This window comes from Rattus norvegicus, chromosome 18, assembly GCF_021556685.1.
Source record: "Rattus norvegicus strain SHRSP/BbbUtx chromosome 18, alternate assembly SHRSP_T2T, whole genome shotgun sequence".
NCBI classification, from domain to species: domain Eukaryota; kingdom Metazoa; phylum Chordata; class Mammalia; order Rodentia; family Muridae; genus Rattus; species Rattus norvegicus.
Window position 1 is genome coordinate 59473822 of NC_141551.1, and position 21409 is coordinate 59495230.

Sequence of the window (21409 nt, forward strand, 5' to 3'; positions counted from 1 at the left end):
TCAGCTCTTTCAGTCCTTTCTCTGATTCCTTCAATGGGGGTCCCATTCTCAGGTCAGTGGTTTGCTGCTGGCATTCACCTATGTATTTGCTGTATTCTGGCTGTGTCTCTCAGGAGAGATCTACATCCGGTCCCTGTCAGCCTGCATGTCTTTGCTTCATCCATCTTATCTAGTTTGGTGGCTGTATATGTGTGGGCCACATGTGGGGCAGGCTCTGAATGGGCGTTCCATCAGCCTCTGTTCTGACCTTTGCCTCCCTACCCCCTCCTAAGGGTATTCTTGTTCCCCTTTTAGAGAAGGAGTGAAGCATTCGCATTTTGGTCATCCACCTTGAGTTTTATGTGTTCTGTGCATCTAGGGTAATTCAAGCATTTGGGCTAATAGCCACTTATCAATGAGTGCATACCATGTGTGTTTTTCTGTGATTGGGTTGCCTCACTCAGGATGATATTTTCCAGTTCCATCCATTTGCCTACAAATTTCATAAGGTCATTGTTTTTGATAGCTGAGTAATATTCCATTGTGTAGATGTACCACATTTTCTGTATCCATCCTCTGTTGAAGGGCATCTGGGTTCTTTCCAGCTTCTGGCTATCATAAATAAGGCTGCTATGAACATAGTGGAGTATGTGTCTTTTTTATATGTTGGGGCATCTTTTGGTATATGCCCAAGAGAGGAATAGCTGGGTGCTCAGGTAGTTCAATGTCCAATGTGTTCTCTCTCTCTCTCCCTCCCTCTCTCTCTCTCTGGCACACGCACACGCACACGCACTCTCACATGCGCATGCACATGCACATATAATTTATAACCAGAAAATTACCAAGGTTTCTGATCTACTCTTACAGGAATCCCATACTTTAATACCTACTCAACGGTGTATTAAGAGGAGGTAAAAGAGTCTCCCTGGTTTTAGCTTAGAATTTAGGACAAAGAAAATGTCTAGAAGATTAGGACACATAATCTTATCCTTTTCTGCATAGTCCATACAGTCTCTCGCCACTCATAAATAATACATTGATATGTCCCTTGTATATCTCAAAATGTAGGTTCCTACAGCAGGTACTTAGATTCCTGGTTCTGACAGCAGACACTTAGGTTCCTTTGGTCTGACATGGAATTGGAAATGTTTTCCTTCATTGAAACCGTTCCGAGTAGTGCTTAGGAGAGTGAACTGGCATTGTAAACCCTCAATTAGTAAGGATTCTCTAGGCTTTTAGAAGCCAGTCTAGAAATCATATCAGTGTCTATACCATTGTTTGAATGGATAACTGTGCAGAGTTCCAAACAAACTTAGGAATGCTTACTTGGTAACATACTACATAAAAATTTTCTCTAGTGTATGATTAATAAATAAATCATCAACTTGTGTGTATGAAGACATTGAGTGACAGTGTATATTCAGAAATACAAACAAAATAAATATAAGAAGAGTTTAGCTTATATTTAGCATAAAGTTAAGCTAGTATAACCCCATATTAACAGAAGGCTTTATTTCCTTTTAAAAGAATTGTCTCCTTTAAAATACCATACACCCTCTATTATTTCACATAGGTGACTAATGTCGTAATTTTCATCAACTTGACACACACCTAGGCATACCTGGGGAGAGGGATCTCATTTGACAATTGGCTCCATCACACTGGCCTGTGGATGTATCTTTCTTGATTGTTGATTGATATGGGGGTACCCAGCTCAGTGTGGACGGGGTCATCCCTGGTGACTCAGTAGCCTGGGCTGTGTAAGGAAACTAGCTGAGCAGGCCATGAGGAGCAAGCGAAGAGCAGCACTTCTCCATGCTGGCTGCTTCAGGTTCTAGGTCCAGGCTACTACCTTGAGTTCCTGTCTTGCTTTCCCTCATGATAGACTATAATCTGCAAGCTATTAGACTTCTTCTTTTCCAAGTTGCTTTTCATCATTGTAGAAACCAGACCAGAACAACTAGTCTCTATCCCAAGCCATAAAGGCAACTAAATATGCCGTATAAATGATGTCTCTTTATTGCTTCTGTTATAAGGCAAAGCATGGTTTTGGGGAAAACCACATTTCATATAGTGTTAAACTTGCTATTTTAACATTTAAAGTCACCTGACAACTCTGATTTTTGGAACAAATGCACTGTTTAAAAATTGTCACAGGGAACTTCAAAATTGCTCATTCTAGAAGGAAACTGATAAGTTGTGTGATTTTTTTTTTTTAATAGACGCCCTAACACAGAATTTAGAAAATGGGCTAGAGAAATGATTAGTAAGTAGAAAAACTTCTCTAGTGTATGATTAATAAATAAATGATCAAGTTGTGTATGTGAAGACATTGAGTGACAGTGTAAAAACATTTGCTGCACCAGCTTAGAGCCTTAACAGGTCTCTGGAACTCACGTTAAAAGTTAGAAGGAGAGTCCAGCATGCAGGTACACATTGTTAATCCAAGTCCTTAGAAGGGAGAGTCAGGCAGAGCTTTATGTTTGAGGCCAGCCTGGTCTACATAGCAAGTTCCAGGACAGCCTGAACTACATAGGGAGACCTTGTCTTTATTATAATCAAAAACAGGTAGAAGGAAAGAACCAACTCCACAAACTTGTCTTCCGTCACATCTCCATGCACCCCTTCCTCAACACATACACATCATATACAGACTCTTCAAAGTACCTGAAAGGGCATATCCACTGAGGATTCCTTTTTCACAAGTACTTCTAAAAATAGTAGATGGGACTAGAAGTTAGCGCGCGCGCGTGTGTGTGTGTGTATGTGTGTGTGTGTGTGTGTGTGTGTGTGTGTGTGTGTGTGTACGTGTGCGTGCGTGCGCATGCATGTCTCCTCGGCCAGGTGTAGAAGTAAATGTCTATAATTGAAGCACTCAGGAAGCTGAGGCAAAAAGATTCAGAGTTCAACACTAACCCACAGGACAGGCAGTCTAGAGGGAGCTCAGATTCCCAGCTGTCTTATAGACACGTGGCAGGCAGCACGCAGGGTCTACTGGCTCAGGCAACAGCAGTCAGTGACCGCCCCTGTCCTGGATTCAACTGCAAGAGTTTAAACCTCTGAACACAGAGCTGCGTGGCTTCTTCCCTGGGTCGGATGGAGGAAGACTGGGCTGGCTCGCAGACACCTCGGTCCAAGGAGGATGGTGGTTCTTCCACATCAGTCAGTATCTCTTCTCTACACGCCTCATTGTCAATGGTTTTCGTGGATCCATTCATTGTGTGTCCTCTGCAGGCAAAGAAAGGAAGCAGCTCTTAAGAAAAGAATAATTATAAAATTCACGGCCTGCCCCTTTCTTGCTGGACACACAAAATGTCTTACACGAAGGGAGCCCAGCCTTTTTTGTTGACTCAGTTCCTTTCCACAATCTTAGCCCCTTGGTGAGGTTGCATTGATGTGAAACTGACTTGAGGGTTGAAAATGGATATTTTTAAAAAAAATCTCTTTATCTTCCTTTCAGAAGGAGGTTGGGGTGGTGCTTTTTGATTGTATATTATGCCAAGTCTGGAATGAAAGTCAACCTGAACGGCATCTTCCTAGCAGGATGCACTAGAACTAATCAGTGAATTGGATTATTTTCTATCACTGTCTGATTGAAACAAATAGGCATTCAAGGAGAAGACAAGTATATTTGGTATCATTTGAACATCTTAATGGGAATAGACTTAAGGATAAATATAATAAAGTGAGCTACCATAAGTTTTATTATAAGATAGAAGCCAAGTAAATGGATTCTCTTCCTTTAACAAAACAGCACTAGCCCTTTTGTCCATTTGCAGTTACTAACAGTGATTTATACGCCATTTGGGGATAAACCAACTGACATTGATGAATTAAATGGTGTTTCAATATCTACATACTGATAATCCTTATGACATAAGCAATATAGCCTTTTGATTTTTCCTGTAGGGAATCATATTCTACTGGCTTGGAAATAGTGAATACGTAGTAAATGCTGATTCTTTTGCCTTTGTAATGAGGCATTACCAGTAACTTTAGGGTTCAGTTTTGCTCCTCATTAGGCAATGTGATTCCATTAAAGAAACAAAGTTTTAAGCATGCATGTCTCCTACATGTCCTGTATTTAAGAACATTAATATACCTCCCTCTATAGTTAATCTCAGCAAGAGGATGCTTAATTCACTTTCCATTGAAGTAAAGTTCTTTGAGAAATCTATAGGGAGTGATGATTACATATGCAGTATATTGCTAGAAGAAATTGTAGGAAAGTATCCAGTGTATTTTATATTGATTCTAGCTTATGATTCCATGAATTGATGAAACTAGGAGCAGAGCAGTATTGGTCATTGTGATCATTAGTAAAAGAATCTGCACATTAACGTGAAGAATGGAATATGTATGCATATATGCAAACAGATTCACGTTCATTTCAACTCGCTATTATCTTGCCTAGTTCCTAATGGTATGGCTTTTTTGTTTTTAGAATTACACTAGGAAAGTATTTAGTTTATTATACATTTACTATTGTGAAATGCAATAACAACAGATAACTGATAAAGCTCAAGATTAAGATAAAATTAGAAATATAATCTGTCTGTAAAAATATGTTTTATTGCTTAAAATTTTTAAAAGATGGCCTTTTGGCAACTTCCCAAGACTCTAAGAGAAAGGCTTGACCAGGTTCCAAGCAGTGGTTTTAAGTCCACTTGAGCCTCGTGACTGGCCACAGTCAGACGACCCACTGTTCGATGGTGTCATGATGTAAGCCTTTTTAGTAGCCACAGTGAGATGACCATCTGTTTAATGGATTTAAGTTTTTTAAAAACTACTTTTATAGGATATTCTTTTGTTTATTTACATTTCAAATGTCATCCCTTTCCCTGTTTCCCGTCTGTCTGTAAACCCCTATCCCATCTCCATCCTCCTGCTTCTATGAGGGTGTTCTCCCACCCTCCCACCCAACTTCCTGCCTCCCTGCCCTGACATTCCCCTACAATGGGGGATCAAACCTTGGCAGGACCAAGGGCTTCTCCTGCCATTGGTACTCAACAAGGCCAGCCTTTGCTACATATGCAGCTGGAGCCATCAGTCTGTCCATGTGTACTCTTTGGATAGTGGTTTAGTCCCTGGGAGCTCTGGTTGGTTGGTATTGTTGTTCTTATGGGGTTGCAAATGCCTTCAGCTCCTTCAATTCTTTCTCTAACTCCTCCAATGAGGACCCCATACTCAGTTCAATGGTTGGTTGCGAGCATCTGCCTCTGTGTTTGTCATGCCCTGGAAGAGCCTCTCAGGGGACAGCTATATCAGGCTCCTGTCAGATTGCACCTCTTGGCATCCCCAATAGTGACTGGGTTTAGTGGCTGTATGTATATAGGCTGAACAGGTGGGGCAGTCTCTGAATGGCCATTCCTTCAGTCTCTGCTCCAAACTTTGTCTCCGTATCTCCTCCTATGAATATTTTTGTTCCCCCTTCTAAGAACTGAAGCATCTACACTTTGGTCTTCCTTCTTGAGCTTCATGCGGTCTGTGGATTATATTTTGGGTAATCCAAGCTTTGGGGCTAATATCCACTTATCAGTGAGTGCACACCATGTGTATTTTTACTTCACTCAGGGTGATATTTTGTAGGTCCATCTATTTGCCTAATAATTTCATGAAGTCATTGTTTTTAATAGCTGAGTAGTACTCCACTGTATAAACATACCACATTTTCAGTATCCATTCCTCCGTTGAAGGGCATCTGGGTTCTTTGCGGCTTCTGAATATTATAAATAAGGCTGCGATGAACATAGTGGAGCACGTGTCCTTGTTATATGTTGGATCATATTTTTGATATATGCCCAGGAGTGGTATAGCTGGGTCCTCAGGTAGTACTATGTCCAGTTTATGGATTTAAGTTTAATGTCTACCTTAGTGACTTGCCAAACCTATCACTTATCTCTTGGAACAGATAAATGACTCAAATATCTGCTGAAGTTTTCCTTAGTTGGTTGTTTGGAAGAAAAGAACAGGGGACTCTTTTCCTTGGACATAATTCCATCTTTACTTTTGAACTCACCTGAAGTGGCTGTGTGTAAATGAGCCTTCCCTTGCCCAAAAAGGCAGGCTGTCTGTCTGTCTGTCTGTCTGTCTGTCTATCTTTGTTTCCTCTCTGCTATGAGCCTTACCAGCCTGTCATGAAATCTGTGACTTCCTATGTTGGGATCCTGGAAAGACATGCAAGTCATATGTGGAGCTCTTTCCTTCTTTTTCCATTTCTGATTTGTCTGCTATAAATATGAATGTGTTAAAAACACCTACACGAGTGACCAGAGCTTGACCCACAGTGGCATTCGTGGTCATCATTAAATGGGATTAGTATCAATTAAGTGCCCATCTTGCTAGGCTTGCCTTTCCAGGACTCTATGCTTACTCCCTGGGCGTTCTCTGAATAGTGTGGCCAGCTCCAATCTATCTCTTGCTTCCATAGACCAGTGGGTGCTCATTCAGGCAATTTTTAACTTCAGGCATCTCCCATGTTTGTCCTTATAAAACATGAGGTGCATGCTTGTCCTCTTTGCTTGAAGCAGTGCATTCTGGGGTATGAATCCCCTGTGGAAGGCATAACTGGGTCTTCTGTGGACATGTGCAGCCACTGGGACAGAGCTCCCGAGTGTCCTCAGATCACATCTGCCTTACTACTCCAGATTCACCCCTGCTGCTCCTAAGGTAGACACTTCTTTCTCAGTCCCCAAGAAATTGGTGCCGTGACGTGTAGGCCATGCTCCTGTCTGTCTGTCTGTCTGTCCATCTATCTATCCATCTATCACTTTGTGTGTTTATCTATCTTTCTTTCTATCTATCATCTACCAATCTATCATCTATTTACTGTTTGCAAATACATGGTCAATTCTTTGTAAATCTTTTACATATTTATGGTAACAAATTTTTACCTAGTTTCATAATTTTTCTAACTTTGCTAAAAGTAACAAAATGTTTGGTTTGTGTCTCAACCACATAGATGAGAACAGAGTCATGGTGAGAGAAATGGGTAGGAAATATTTATTACTAGATGCAATATGAATAAGCACTGCTCACTCTAAATCTTGTCCCTCAGAGCTTTATTTTCATTGGGCAGTGGGTTGGAGCATTTGGTATTCTGTCTTCTGACTGGGATAAGTGCAGAATTTCTCACTCCGCCCAGCACTGCAAAAGTAGGTTTTTCTTCATCTCATCTCTGTGTTTTCCGTACATCAATACCTCTGGAAAAACACACATGACAAACACACATGACAAGGCATAGGTGCCCATCTGTACATAAAAGGCAGCCAGGCTACCTTCAGACACCTGGGAATGGCCTTTAGAGGTTAGCATCTGAGACTGGTTTGTGCCTCACAAGGATCCTCCATACCTGGGCATCGAATGGATGTGGGAGTTGAGTTTAAAGTCAGTTCAGGTGGAGTCTGCACCAATCCTTAAGTCCAGAGAATCTGAATGAAAGACAAGAGCAACATTTCATTATAATGGAGGCCAAAGCACATCCCAGGCAAGACGCTGATGACCTCAGTAGCTGTACCAGAGTGGATTGCAGAGTGTCTGCCCTGCTCCTGTCAGAGTGCCTCATCCACAAGAGACCTGTGTGTCAGCTGCAGCTATACTCTTGGACCCTCTGCAGGTCTCTTAGAGGCATCTCTGTGGGGAACCCAGTAGCATTATATCACATGCATGTACGTGTGTGTGTGTGTGCGTGCACTTGCATTTGTGGGCTGTTTGCATGTGTTTTCTTTCACCTGCTGTAAAGGAAAATCCTGCTTAGTCCAAAACAGACTTCTAAGAAATGTATATTCAAACTTGGTGTCTATCTGGACTTCAGACCATTTAGATAGAATCAGGCTGAAGGTGAGCAGACTCTGTATGCTGTATTTATTACTAGACACAAACAGCATAAATTAGGTTGTAATGACTGTTTCACCATTAAAGAAATGTGTCTACTAAACAAACTTTTCCTGACTACCTTACCCTTTCCCCCCTCCCCCAAAAAATATTGCCAGGAAGAATGTTTATGGCATCTGTTAGAGAAGCCATGTGTCCTGACGTGGAGCTTTCCTTCCTTCACATTGACCTTCTAGACGCCAGTCTCTGGAGAGCATGACGATGTCGGACGGACTGGCCAGATGTGTCCTGAAGGGGCAGTTGGGAGCCTGGTGCCTGACTGTCTGCGTTTAGCAGTGCTGCGTTTCCCAGGAAAGTGTGCTACCTGGCTGTTAGGTGTGACATCCTGTGCATGCCTGACTTAAAGTGAGTGGTCACTGCTAATTGAGGCAGGATGCTAATCTGAGCAGGTATTGCCTTCTGTGGGGGTATTCAAAGTGTTACTGCCCAGAACGTGCTCTGACTGCACTCAGCTGAATGTTGAGGCTTTCAAGACGGAACAATGTGTTCTTGGAAAAATTTGTAGTCTGGCTATGGTTTTAGTTGAATAATCAGATCCCAGAATATGGAGGAAATTGTTTTGAATGAAATATTTGCAATGAAAGGCCTGTATTCTATAGGTGAACTTGTCTAGTCCATAGGTCTGTATTCTATAGGTGAACATGTCTGCCCATAGGCTTGTATGCTATAGGTGAACGTGTCTCCCCATAGGCCTGTATGCTATAGGTGAACGTGTCTGGTCCTTAGATCAGTTCTTGTGTCAGTCTTACTCTAGCGAAGATCAAGTGTCCAAGCTGAATTAGCTGTGTGCGAGCCGGCCCCAGGTCTTGAGCAGCTCAGTTCACATGAGATATGGTTAGAAATCCAGACACAAACCTTAAACAGTCTGCAGGAAAACAGATTCGTCCACGTACAGGACTCGAGATCGAGTGGTAGTGCTTGCATCGTGTTCAAGACCCTGGGCTCAATCCACAGTGTAGAATGATGCTGATGCTGATGTGGTGATGCTGCTGATGGTGGTGGTGGTGGTGATGATGATGGTGATGGTGATGCTGATGATGGTGGTGGTGATGCTGATGGTGGTGGTGGTGATGCTGATGATGGTGGTGGTGATGCTGATGATGGTGGTGGTGGTGCTGCTGCTGCTGATGGTGGTGGTGATGATGATGATGGTGGTGGTGATGATGATGGTGGTGATAAATAATTTGTTTTTGATGACCCTCTATTATAAACCAAGGTTTCACCAATCATTTATCTTAACAAATATAGAGATTCAAATTGGCCCAAAGCAAGTGAGATATATTTGTTGTCTTTTGTTTTCCAGACCTCAGTACTAATCTTGAAAAATGAAAGTGCTTTTCCATTGAGTTCCTTAAGCTGGTCTTGTAGGTGCCAGAAGACATTTAATTTTTTTGAAAACTTCTCTCGTGATGTTCAATTGCACTGGTTTCCTTCAGTGCCTATTCAGTGCACGTACCCACAGCTCTACCTAGCACGCTTGTCCAGCACCATGGATAGCTCCCACACGTATTTAATGATGGCAGTCAGAGGTCTGTTTTCAAGCAACCTAGAATGCCTAGTGATGCTGATTCGGGCATAAACCGTTCTAAATTTTTAGGGAAGAGGTCATTTTAAAAAAACATTATACTTAAGCAGTTGAGTTATGTGATTGTTAACATTTGTGTGGTCATTCCTATTTAAACAAGCATAAGAAAAAATGTGAGTAACATTTGCTGAGTTTATTGTGTGCTAGGAATTGTGGTGGTTGCAGTAGCTATATTAGTTCATTTAATTGTCACAAAGCCCTCTGACACACATACAGTCACTATCACTATCATCATCCCTATACTATACATACGGAGACTCTGAGGCTAAATAATGTGACCCTGGTTCCACAGTGAATGAGGAGTGAGACAAACAGTGGGACTCAGTTCCCATACCCTCTGCTGCCTAAAGCCCAGCCGTGCATCACCAGAATAACATTCTTTGTTTGATCCCTTGAGCATCAAATCCAATGACAGGAAAGAAGATGCAAAGGCCATTAAGAAGTGCTCTGCTCATGTCTTTCTGTCTCCCTACTCTCTCTCACTCGAACTGTCAGATATGAATTATATAAAATTCCTTATAAAATGTACAGTATCTATGACCCAAATGACATCACAAGTCTGTGCCCACTGAGATTCATCCCCGATTCCATTACAGACAAAGGGAAGGCTCTGGGTGTTAGCTAGCGTAGTGAAGGTATGGCGGTTAAATGTTCAATGTGGCTAGCTTACACTGTTATTCTAATGTCCTTAGCATGTAATATTTTCTATAAATGTTAACCTCATCAGATGAGTGCATTTTTTATCGGTAAGGACCTTTTATCAGATACATTGCTCTAAAATACACCTTCCATTTCATTATTCATGGTTAAATCAATGATAGCTTTTGGCACAGGTTCAAGGCTGTCCCTGTAAACATGATTTATATGTGTCCATATCTCCAGTGTGTACATGTGTACACACACGTGTACAGTGTGTAATTGTAGCTGTATATGGTTGAATGGAGTGTTATTGCTATCAAATTAAGGATAAAACATGAAAATTGCATAATTATTAAGGAGTTGAAATTAGCCTTTAACTTGTTTCAGAGTAAGGAGATTACAATATAGTTTTGCTTGGCTTTCACTTCAGATAAACAAGTTCCTGGGTAATTTTTTGGTGATTCTTTTTGTTTGTTTGTTTAAATTAGTCAGGGTTCACTAGAGGAACAGAACAGACAGGATGAGTCTCTGTCCCTACATGAAGGGATTTATTAGAGAGGCTCACAGACTGTGGTCCAGCTAGCCCAACAATGGTTGTCTACCAATGGAAGATTCAAGAATCCAGTAGCTATTCAGTCCACACCATTGGATGTGTCAGCCTGTCTTCAGTATACACCAAAATCCCCAAAAAACTACGCTCTAATACCAGTGACAGAATGGGCTTGTGAGCCAGGGCATGTAGTCAAAGAGAGCGTTCATCTTTCTTCCTCATCCTCTTCTTAGGCTGCCAGCAGAAGGTGTGGTCCAGATTAAGGTGAATCTTCCCAGCTCAAAAGATTTGTATTAAAGGTGTCTTCCCACTTCAAAGATCTAGATTAGAAGCCAGTCCTCCTACTTAATTTAAAAAGAAAAAAGACAAAAGCTCCTACAAGTATACCCAGCCATTTGGCTTTTAGTTAATTCCAGATGTAGTCCAGTTTATAGGTAAGAGTAAGCCATGGTCACCTTTCTCATTGATTGCAAAATTACAGCCTTTAATGTAAAAAATTATAACTCTGGTTTGTCCACTAATATGCACCTTCTCTTTGGGCTCATATGCGTTCAAAGTGTGGAAGACAAACCCACTCCTTGAAATAAGATTAATGCTATTATATACATGAAGAATTTGTTCACTGTTTTATTTTTATAACTTGACTTTATAAATACAGAATGTTGCAGTTCGAGGTATCCAGTATCTGTGATGTTACCTGTTCAACATTGAGTTTGTTCACAGAAGTGCTTGTACTCTATGGAAAGCATGTCACTGATGACCCATGAATTTCATTTCAGACAATCCACGGACACAAGGGACCTATCACTGCAGTGTCCTTTGCTCCTGATGGGCGTTACCTTGCCACCTACTCAAACACTGACAGCCACATTTCTTTCTGGCAGGTAAGCATGTCTTAAATACTTTATGTTCTTTGGTGAGAAGGTCTCCGTGTCGGGCCTCTTTCCCAGCCTCCCTCTGGCCCTTCCTTCCTCCCTTACACCAATGCTGAGTGTCCAGTTGCTGGTTGTGTGCTCAGCACTAACTTGCAGGATGCTGAGAACACAGCAATCTGGCCAAGAAGGAGCACGGGCTCGCACAGGGCTTCAGGCTAAGGAAACACAGGTAAAAAGGCAAGCAATTCCATTACAGAGAATCTGAGGATGGAATGGCTCTCAGAAGTGAAAGGAAGCCTTCCAGAGCAAGGACACTGGTGGAACCATGAGCAGAGGAGGAGAACATGGGAGGCCTAGGTGGGTCTGAGTCCAGGGGAAAGTGCACTCCGTCGAGGAGCTTACAGTAGGTTTCCACAAGGTCCGTGGATCTGCTGAGGTGGAGCATAGACACGAGGTATTTTCCTATTTATGCCAAATCCCCTTGTCTCCTGTTTTGTTTGCATCATGTTTTTGTTCGAGTGTTAAGTTGTTCAGTTTTGACTGTTTTGTTTTGTTTTGTTTGCTATGGTCTCCCTTATAACCCAGGCTGGTCTCAAACTCAGTATCATCTTCCCTCCCTCTCTAAGTGCGAGGATTATAGGCATGTGCTACCAGGCTGGTATCCACATCACATTCTCTGCCACTTCTTGAAATATATGTGGGAATGTGTGTGTGTGTGTGTGTGTGTGTGTGTGTGTGTGTGTGTGTGTGTGTGCGCGCACACGCGCATGTGTAATACAATGTGTATATATATATAATTTAAATTGATTAAGTAAATACTAATTTTGAGCAGCTAATCTTTATAATAGGCTATTTCATACTAGATGTTTAGTTACTACCATCTCCTCTTCCTTATTTTAACTCTCTTTAGTTCTGACAATTAGAAAAATGTTAAGGAGACACCCTCCTCACCAGCGGTTATTCTAAAATTTTGTTGACAACTGCATTTTTTGGAGGATACAAATGCACTACATAGCCTTCCTTAAAAGCTGAGAAGTAAAATTAAAGTTTTGACAAGGTTTTAACACAACTTGGTGATGGTTTAAAAACAAAATCAATAACTAATAAAATGTAAAACAAATACAATAAATTGTTTAATTAACAACATCCTACTGAAATGTGATACCTTCAAATCTGTCAGAACCTTTTTCTCCTTTTTAATCTAATTTAGCCTTCCAGGATATTTTCTCATTATCCCTTTTTCCAGACTGAGTCTCCAGCGCCTTAATTAACTCCTATTAAACTCCATCTATCAGAGACCTCACCCACTCTTCACTCTGAGCAACCACAGGGCCTAAGCCCCCAGGAGTCCATTCATATCTGCAGATGGGCTTAGAGCATGGGTCCCTCCAAGAGCTCAGCCAATTGTGGTTTTTTTTTTTCCCTCCTCACGCCTGGTACACTGAGCCACCATTATGCCACCTGTACTTTCATACATGGTTCCCTTTAGTTCCTGTTTTCCTGGAGTCTTGGATGGGTGTGTACATTGCCTATGTGTCCAGGGCTAGGTTCTGACCCACACCGCAGAGACAGGGACTAGCAAGTCTGGAGTCTAATTCTCAAGGGGACTAGTTTTTCCAGTGTTTTCTTTTTTATAAAGAATAGACAAGACAAGCCGTGTGTGTGTGTGTGTGTGTGTGTGTGTGTGTACTTTTTGTTCAGCTAAGAAAGTACAATGTTACAGAAAAGATAAACCCAATTTGACAGCTTTTCACACTTTCTTGAACTTGTCGAGTGGTAAGCTTGGTCTTATCCCTGTCTATATTACTAAGGTTCTGTTTGAATACATTTGTTTATTGTTTTCTCAAAACATTCTCCACTGCCATCCAGATTCTGTACCCAACATACGGGTGTCATTCTTATTTTAGAGGCCAAGATCATATACAAGACGGTGTGGTCTTGATTCCTCTTCTAGTTCCTCTGCAGGCTCCCTGACATTTCTGGGTTTCCCAGACACCTGAGCAGTGAACGTGGCTCCCTAAGACCCCTGCTCCAAAGGCGGCTTGGTGCCTTCTGCTCAGACACATCCAGGCCCTTCCTCCTCTGGCAGCCAACTCCCACGTTCCTCCAAGTTTAAATGGAAGGCCTACAAACATCATTCTGGCTGTCCGAGAAAATAGCACAGCTCTTCAAACTGTGGTGGCCTTTTTGTCTGTGTGTGTGTTTTATCTTATGAAGGACAATCTACAGTGCACTGGGGGAGTCTCCTGCTGCTGATGTACACCCATGTCGACCAGGTATAAAGCTATCTGAGAAGACTTGTGAGCATTCCAGGAAGTGAACTAGAATATATTTTGAAAAGTTAATGAAGTCTTATTAATACAAAGCCTTACTAAAACTATCAGCTATAAAATCTTTGCTGAGAAATGTTAATGAGAAATATTGGTTGGGTAATTACTCAAGTGAGACTCAGTAAAAGGTTTGTGTGCAGCATTACTTACTTTGAGGAAGGCATTAAAATATTCTCTTGTTTTGATTAATTATAGCTATGTGTGTTTCTCTGTTTAGAAAACAATCTTCACATAAGTTGTGTAAACGTTTGTCTGAAGGAAAGGGAGAAGCCAGGTTGGGTTTTAGTCTGTTTGTATAACTAGCTATTAAACAGCATGTTCTGGCAGCCACACAGCATACTGCCACAACTTGAATTCTTCACTTCAGTGTATCTGTTTACTGTAACAGCTAGGAGAGCTAGCCAATGAAAAACATCCTTAACTCTCTCCAAACATTACCAACACCACCTAACAAATATTGTACTTCAAAAGGTTAATAAGTTACATGGATGCTGGTTTCTTTTTATTTGCTCCATCATACAGCATCAACCACTCAAAACCAGTGATGTAAATCATAGCACGAAGATTGTCTTACCATGTTGTTGAATGAAAAAGGAGATTGTGAAACTACGTCTTAATGTGAGCCTCTTTCTTAGGTCTGTTATTCTTCGTGTGTGTGTGTGTGTGTGTGTGTGTGTGTGTGTGTGTGTGTGTGTGTGTGTGTGTTATGTGTGCATACAGTGTGTACAAATGCAAGGTATTTGTATGTGGTATGTATGTGTAGTATTGCATACTCTGTACATATAAATGCAGGGTACATTCTTGAGAGTACATATGATGTGTCCACACATGGTACACATGAATACATAGTGTGTGTGTGTGTATATGTATATGTTTGTGTTGCAGTTTGCATGTGTATACCACATGTGCATGCAACTGTGTGTGCCTGTGTGATTTTTGTATGTGCATACATTGTGCATGTGTGTGCAGGGTATATGAGTGAGTGTTAGGGGGTCTAAAAGTTGTTTGCTAAAATGCTGACAGTGCTTGTCAGAAGAAAGTAAGATTTGGGGGGATAGGGTTTTTTTTTTACTGTTTTATAGTTTTATTTAAAATTTTATAGTATTTATGATTTTTGTAACAAGGAAAATGTATAATATTGATAAATCCTGTAATTCTATATAGTTTTCACTCAAAGTTTTAAGTTTTTTTGAGTTTATCATAGTTTATGGCCAGACGCTAATCAATAAACTAATGTTGATGATAACTAGCAGAGTGGTTCATTGTTTCTTTGAGAATCAGCCCTCATCCTGGGAACTAAGAGCAGTGCTCCTTTGAAGGGCTGTAGGGAAAGGTCAGGAGAGACGTGAAGTCAGTGAGCGCCTGGGTCTTCATCTTCGCACTTCTAACGTATGTGCCTTCGAGAACTCGGCATCCCTGTTCTAAGATGGAAAGCTTTTTCATGAAAGCTCTGAACACAGCACACAGACTCAGTTTATGATGGGAATCCAGATACAACGATGGCTCGTTCATAAAATGTGCCCGTCTATGGCAAGTCTACAAGATACACTCTTCCTTCGACGCCCAGTCCATTTCCTGTACATGGCTGCATTTCTGGGGACGAATACAAAGGAAGGCACAGCCAGGCCTATTGCATGCCCTTTGCATCCTCAGCCACGAGCAGGGCTCAGGCTTCATAAATATTCTCATAGCAAAGCCATACAGAATTAAAATACGTTGTAGCCATTTATCAACTGAGAAATCATGTATCTTTAAAGCATAGTACACTTGTTGATGCCAGTTAATGTTAACTAACAATTTCCTGGATCAATCGGATCTGTTCTATAAGATGACTAATTATATACTGTTAGGTTTTATAGATGTGAGACTAGCAAATGACGTTCACCATTTTATCTGCATGTAAAGCAGTATGGCTTAGGTCGTTATCTTTCATTGAGTGTTTAGGATAAAGAGGAAAAGAAACAAGGACAGAGACCCTGGGAGGATGACAGGTGAGGTACTGCTTGACTTGAGCTGAAAGAGTTAATGATGACCATACATTTGGTTTAAAATGTGACCTCGTACACTAGTGATTTTTTTCACCTCTTGTGTTCGGCACTATTATTAATGCAGGAAAATCAGTAACATTAGTCATCTTAAAAGGGTTATTACTCAAGATGATTTAAATTGTGAAAATGTCAGCGGAGCCTGCACGCACCCTGCTAGAGATGCCATGATTTACGCCCTCTGACACCATCCTGCTACCGAGAAGCCTGCAAAAGGAATGGCTTATACTTTGCACTGATCCAGATTCAGAGTGCGGTATCGCAGTAACATATCTTAAAGGTCCAAAGATCTGCTCGGATTTCAACTGCCGGTGCAGCTGGGTCATCACATGCATGTTCTGCTCGCATAACTAGCGTGTGGTCCATGTAGATGAAGATGCTTTAGTCACCAGAGGAGTAGGAAGTGAGTATTAGTGTGGAGGGGCAGATTGTTTCCAAGGCCTCTTCCCAGTTTTCAGAGTGCGCTCTCTGTGATTTATGGTGGCACAAATAATGCATATTGAAGTCGTTTAAGTGATATTAAGCTCTTCAAGAAGCCGTCGAACTCAGTGGTTCCAAAACCAGACGACTTAAACAACAACTGTTTGATATTCGGCACCTTGATCTAATTACACGGTTGTTTGTGATCCATAGGTTTCATGTTTCCATTTTGTAAATGGATTACGAAAAATCACATTTTAAAAACAAACCCAGAAAAATTCTCAAAAAGGCAAAAAAAAAATTAAAAAACTAAAAATCCACATTGTGGATAGGGTAGCAGGGTAGGAGAAGGGTGGAGTGAAAGAGCTCCTCGCTTCTCTCCTGCCTGCGAGGAGAGCTGGGGGCCGAGATGCTTCCGCATGTACCGTGCTGAGGAACTGAGTTCCGCAGCACCCACATGTGTGCTGGGCTGCTGTGCTCACACCTGAAATCCCCGCGCTTGGTAGGCAGAGGAAGGAGGAAAGGGATTCCCTGGGCAAGTGGGTGAGCTCCAGGAGCTGAATGTGTGAGGCCCAGGTTCAGGAAGAGAGACTTGATGTTGCCCCCAGTATATAATATGGAGAGTGACTGCAGATGACACCTGATCATGGACCCCTCACCTCCAGCCACATGCACGTACACACACATGAAGTACACACACACTCACTCACACACACACACACTCACTCACATACACACACTCACACACACACTCACACACACACTCACTCACACACACTCACTCACACACACTCACTCACTCACACACACACTCACACACACACTCACACACACTCACTCACACACTCACTCACATACACACACACTCACTCACACACACACTCACACACACACACTCACACACACTCACTCACACACACACTCACTCACACACACACACTCACTCACACACACACACTCACTCACATACACACGCACTCACACACACACTCACATACACACACACTCACTCACACACACTCACACACTCACTCACACACACTCACTCACACACACTCACTCACACACACAGTGTTTTTCCAGAGCTTTTGGAAAGGCAGATGGTGTAATGGTTGGTGATGGGTACAGGCCTTAGGGTGGGACCCGGGCAGCTCCCACTCAGTCCGTAGCTTGGTGGTACTTTACTTTCCTCAATGAATTATAAACCAAATCTTGTCTGATAGACCTGTTTTATAGCAGCTTTAATTCAGCTTCTTTCCTCGGGATCAACGGACTCTTTACTGTCACACTGTGCTCACAGAGGAAAATTTCTCCAGGCTTCTGTGTTCACATCGATGGCGTCATAACAGTTTGAAATCTACTCAGAGGAGCCATTTAGAGTTAAATAACTCAAGTTGAGTGTGCATCGCCATGCTGGAGGAGAGAGTAGCAGAAGAAATAAGGCACTGTCTGGAGGAGGAGGGGAGGGTCCTGACTGTGTCTTGACGTGTGTGTCCCCTGTCCCTGCAGATGAACACCTCACTTCTGGGAAGCATTGGCATGCTGAACTCAGCACCTCAGCTGCGCTGCATCAAGACCTACCAGGTACCTCCAGTGCAGCCCGCATCCCCTGGCTCGCACAACGCCCTCAGGTTGGCCCGGCTCATCTGGACTTCCAACCGGAATGTTATCCTCATGGCCCACGATGGGAAGGAGCACCGCTTCATGGTCTGACTGCCGTCTGCTGTCCTGACTGCTGGCTGATTCTGTGTAGTCGAGGCTGATGTTGCCCTGTTCCTCCTCATACTGGACTGTCGCTTGCTTCCCGCCCACCTCAGTGCCATCCAGGGCCATGCCTGTGTCACTTGTGCATGCTTCATGGGGCAGATTCCACATGGGCAGCCTATCGATTTAAAGGCATACACATACCGCTCAACAGGATGCGACCGTTCTGTCACTAGGTAGATAGAAGGGGACAGCTAGTGGTTGTGTGATGCAACAGAAGCCTGAGAATCAATACCCGGTGTGATTGCACTCCTGGCCCTACAAGCCCAGCTCAGACCTGGATGCTGGCACAATGTGGAGTCCTCATTATTGAAATGACTTCCTTTTGGATTTCCCAAACATGCTGTTGTTTACTAAACCTATTCCATGTTTACATTCTTTTTTTTTTCCTGCTAGCAATTGATAGACAGTTACTCAATTTCCATTTCTGAGGATGTGGCCGCTACCTTCTCAGTAACACCAATTCTAATTTGAGGCTAATGAGAAAATGTTAAATTATATATATTTTTTTCCTTCTAGAAAAGTTTTCCAGATAGCTAGCTTTCTAAATGCTCATTTCTGATTCAATGTTAATAGATTTCATAGTTTAAAATACAGATCATTGCTACTCACTGTGCAGTGACTATAGCCAATCTTCTAAGGGGACATTCAACAAAGAACCAAGTTTAAAAGCATAGCATATTTGTATAGTGAGTGGAGTGTCACCATGTGTCACTAGGTTCTCCTGCTCAGAAAAGGCCTCCTCTTCTTGGGTATGTCACAACCCATAGTTCTCCTGTGTCTGAAAGTGTCACTTACAGTGGGCATTTCAACCTGGCCTTCCAAGTTCTGACCAGTGAAAGAACAACTAGGAAGGCATTTAAGTCAGCATCCTAGAAATCTCAAAACTGTGTAGACACACTGTTCAGAATGTACAGAAAATGTGAAGGCTGCCAGTCTGTTAGAATGGACACTACAGTGAAAGTGTTCCTGCTTCAACCCAAGCTTTAACTCCACTTTCTTCTTGTGTCAAGTTCTGCTGGTCCTATGGTAATGGAAGAAAGAAATCCATAGCAATGTTTTGTGTGACTTGTTTCTAGATCTTCTAATCTGTATTGGTGGAGGTTGATTTGTTTGTTGGTTGATTGGTTAGACACACAAGATTGTTTATTATATACAAAAATTGAAAAGGAGCTATTGAATCCAGGGAAAATATGTGATATTAACAGAGGAACTAAAATGGTAATGAGAGCATTTAGTCTTAAACTCATAAACTGTCCCAAGTTCATATGACATGTAGAAAGGTGGGATCAAGGTCCTGGAACAAACACGTAGTTTACAGTCCTCCAAAGCACCTGTGAAGAAGCTAATGCCCTCAGAGTGTCTTTTGCCTAGTGTTGTATGTTATTCTCATTGATGGCAGCTCTATACTGCCTCTTGGGTTTTGATGTTGGGGTTGTTTCAAAAGTGAATTTATTTCACATGCATGGATATCATATTATATTTATAATGATTATATATGTAGCTTCCAAGAAAGAAACCAAGAACTGTACAGTGTAGACTTTTGTGAACATGCTAATATATTTGATGTAGATGAAGAAATGTCCAGTAGCCTCTAGAGTCTGCTGTCTGCTCAGCATAGTTTACTTTATAAACTTCAGAGGAAAGAGTTAAACCAGTTGGAATGATAAGGAAAACACAGACCTTAGTTGTTTTTTGTTTTTTTTTTAAGAAAAATGTTCTATACATTTTGAAAGAGATGTGGGACCAGGGGTCAACAGCAAATGGAATCACATCGTAGAGTTGGGCACAAAGCAACGAGGTCACAGGGGCAAACTGGTCATAGGTCCAGGCCAGTCCTTCCATGCCCTGTGTGTATATTCAGAAGAGCACAAGGACTGTAAAACTCTGTGCGCACAGAACTTCATGCTAGACGAATTACTAACTGATAAGTATCATTTACATTTTAGTTAACATAATGCTCTCTCCGGGTGTTTTGACAACCATAGTCTCCAACTTCATCTCAGCTTGGATTCCTCAACACTGAGGTAAACTTTGTATTGTCCTCCCAGTGTACGCTTGTAGTGTTTTATTGATTTTGCTGGCATAGCACTTGTACCTGTCCTTGTAAGTATAAATACATATGTGACTTCACTGGTGACTTACAAGCAAAAGGTGACATGATGTGACACCTGTATGAACATGTTGTCATGTTTGAAACTGCATATAGTGAATGAGTTAAAATGCTTTGTCTCCTAAGACATTCTGGCTGACTCCATTTAGTACACTCTCTATGTGTTTAAAATTGCGGTGTCCATACTTGTGTTAAATAAAACTAAAGAGACCTAAAGATCGTTCTTATCCTGTCCTTACTGTTCGCTGTGGTCCCTCTTAAACATTCTCCACTGAAACCCGTTTGCCCCTCTTGCCCTCCTGTTTCTAGCTTGTTTGACTGGAGATCAAGTTTCAGGACAGGCAACTATCTTTGTTCTCAAAGGACAGTAGAGAGATGGTGATGACTCTTGCTTGGGGCCAGATGGAGAAACTCAACAGCACCCTCTGTAGACTGGGCAGGGCATTGAGTGGCTGCTGCTTAACCTCCAGCCTGACTTTCACCCAGATAGACATTGAACCAAATTGTATCTGTCAGCCCTTGTGACAGGGGTTATCTACCTAGGAACCAGACTTGTAGATCATTGAGTTCATCTCACTTCCTCTTCAGTTTGAAGTCGAATTTGAATGCTGAGGGAAGAACAGCCAATATTGTAGTCACCCACGGAGCATTCCAGAACAACGAAACCCATCTCCAGCTTTTCATAGGAGAATGCAGAACACCTTGACTCGAGTCATTCATTTATCAACATAATCATCCCTGGGAATTAGACGGCGGTAACACTGTAAATGTGGTCTTGTAGGAAAAGAAGAGCTGTAACAGTTCTGTGTGGCCGGTGATCACATAAACTGATCAAATGTGGAAAGGGCATGACATTAATAGGAAGGTAAAGACAAGCGATGCTGGGTGAACTTTCACCTTTCACCCCTTTGCCTGACTGACAGAACTGAGTGTTGAAGAAAATCAATACTTCAGAGCCAGGAGGGAAATATTTCCACCCTCTAACTAGAGAATATATTTTGACAAGGCCAAGATAATACAAGCTGCACAGGAGAAAGAGAAAAGACTCATTTTTAAAGCTTGACACTTCAAGGTGTTTTTGTACAAGGGTTTAGAGATCGTCAATACATACAAATACCAAAGGTCAAACAGAGAAGCCACAAGAATTTCAAAAATCAGATGCTCCAGTTCTTTTTGCTGTTTACAAACTAAAATAAGAAAATAGATTACCTATTGG

The 21409-nt window shown here is 41.9% G+C and overlaps 1 protein-coding gene across 2 annotated transcripts in view; it reads left to right on the forward strand.

The window, feature by feature from the left end:
* Nucleotides 1–20409, forward strand: part of Wdr7 (WD repeat domain 7) — a 282598-nt gene extending 262189 nt beyond the window's left edge. For both annotated transcript variants that reach the window (NM_023975.2, NM_001395078.1), the window contains 2 exon segments: nucleotides 11426–11530; nucleotides 17826–20409. In NM_023975.2, the coding sequence (NP_076465.1) occupies nucleotides 11426–11530; nucleotides 17826–18029 (309 nt within the window). In that variant the 3' untranslated portion in view covers nucleotides 18030–20409.
* The last annotated feature ends 1000 nt before the right edge of the window (nucleotides 20410–21409 follow it).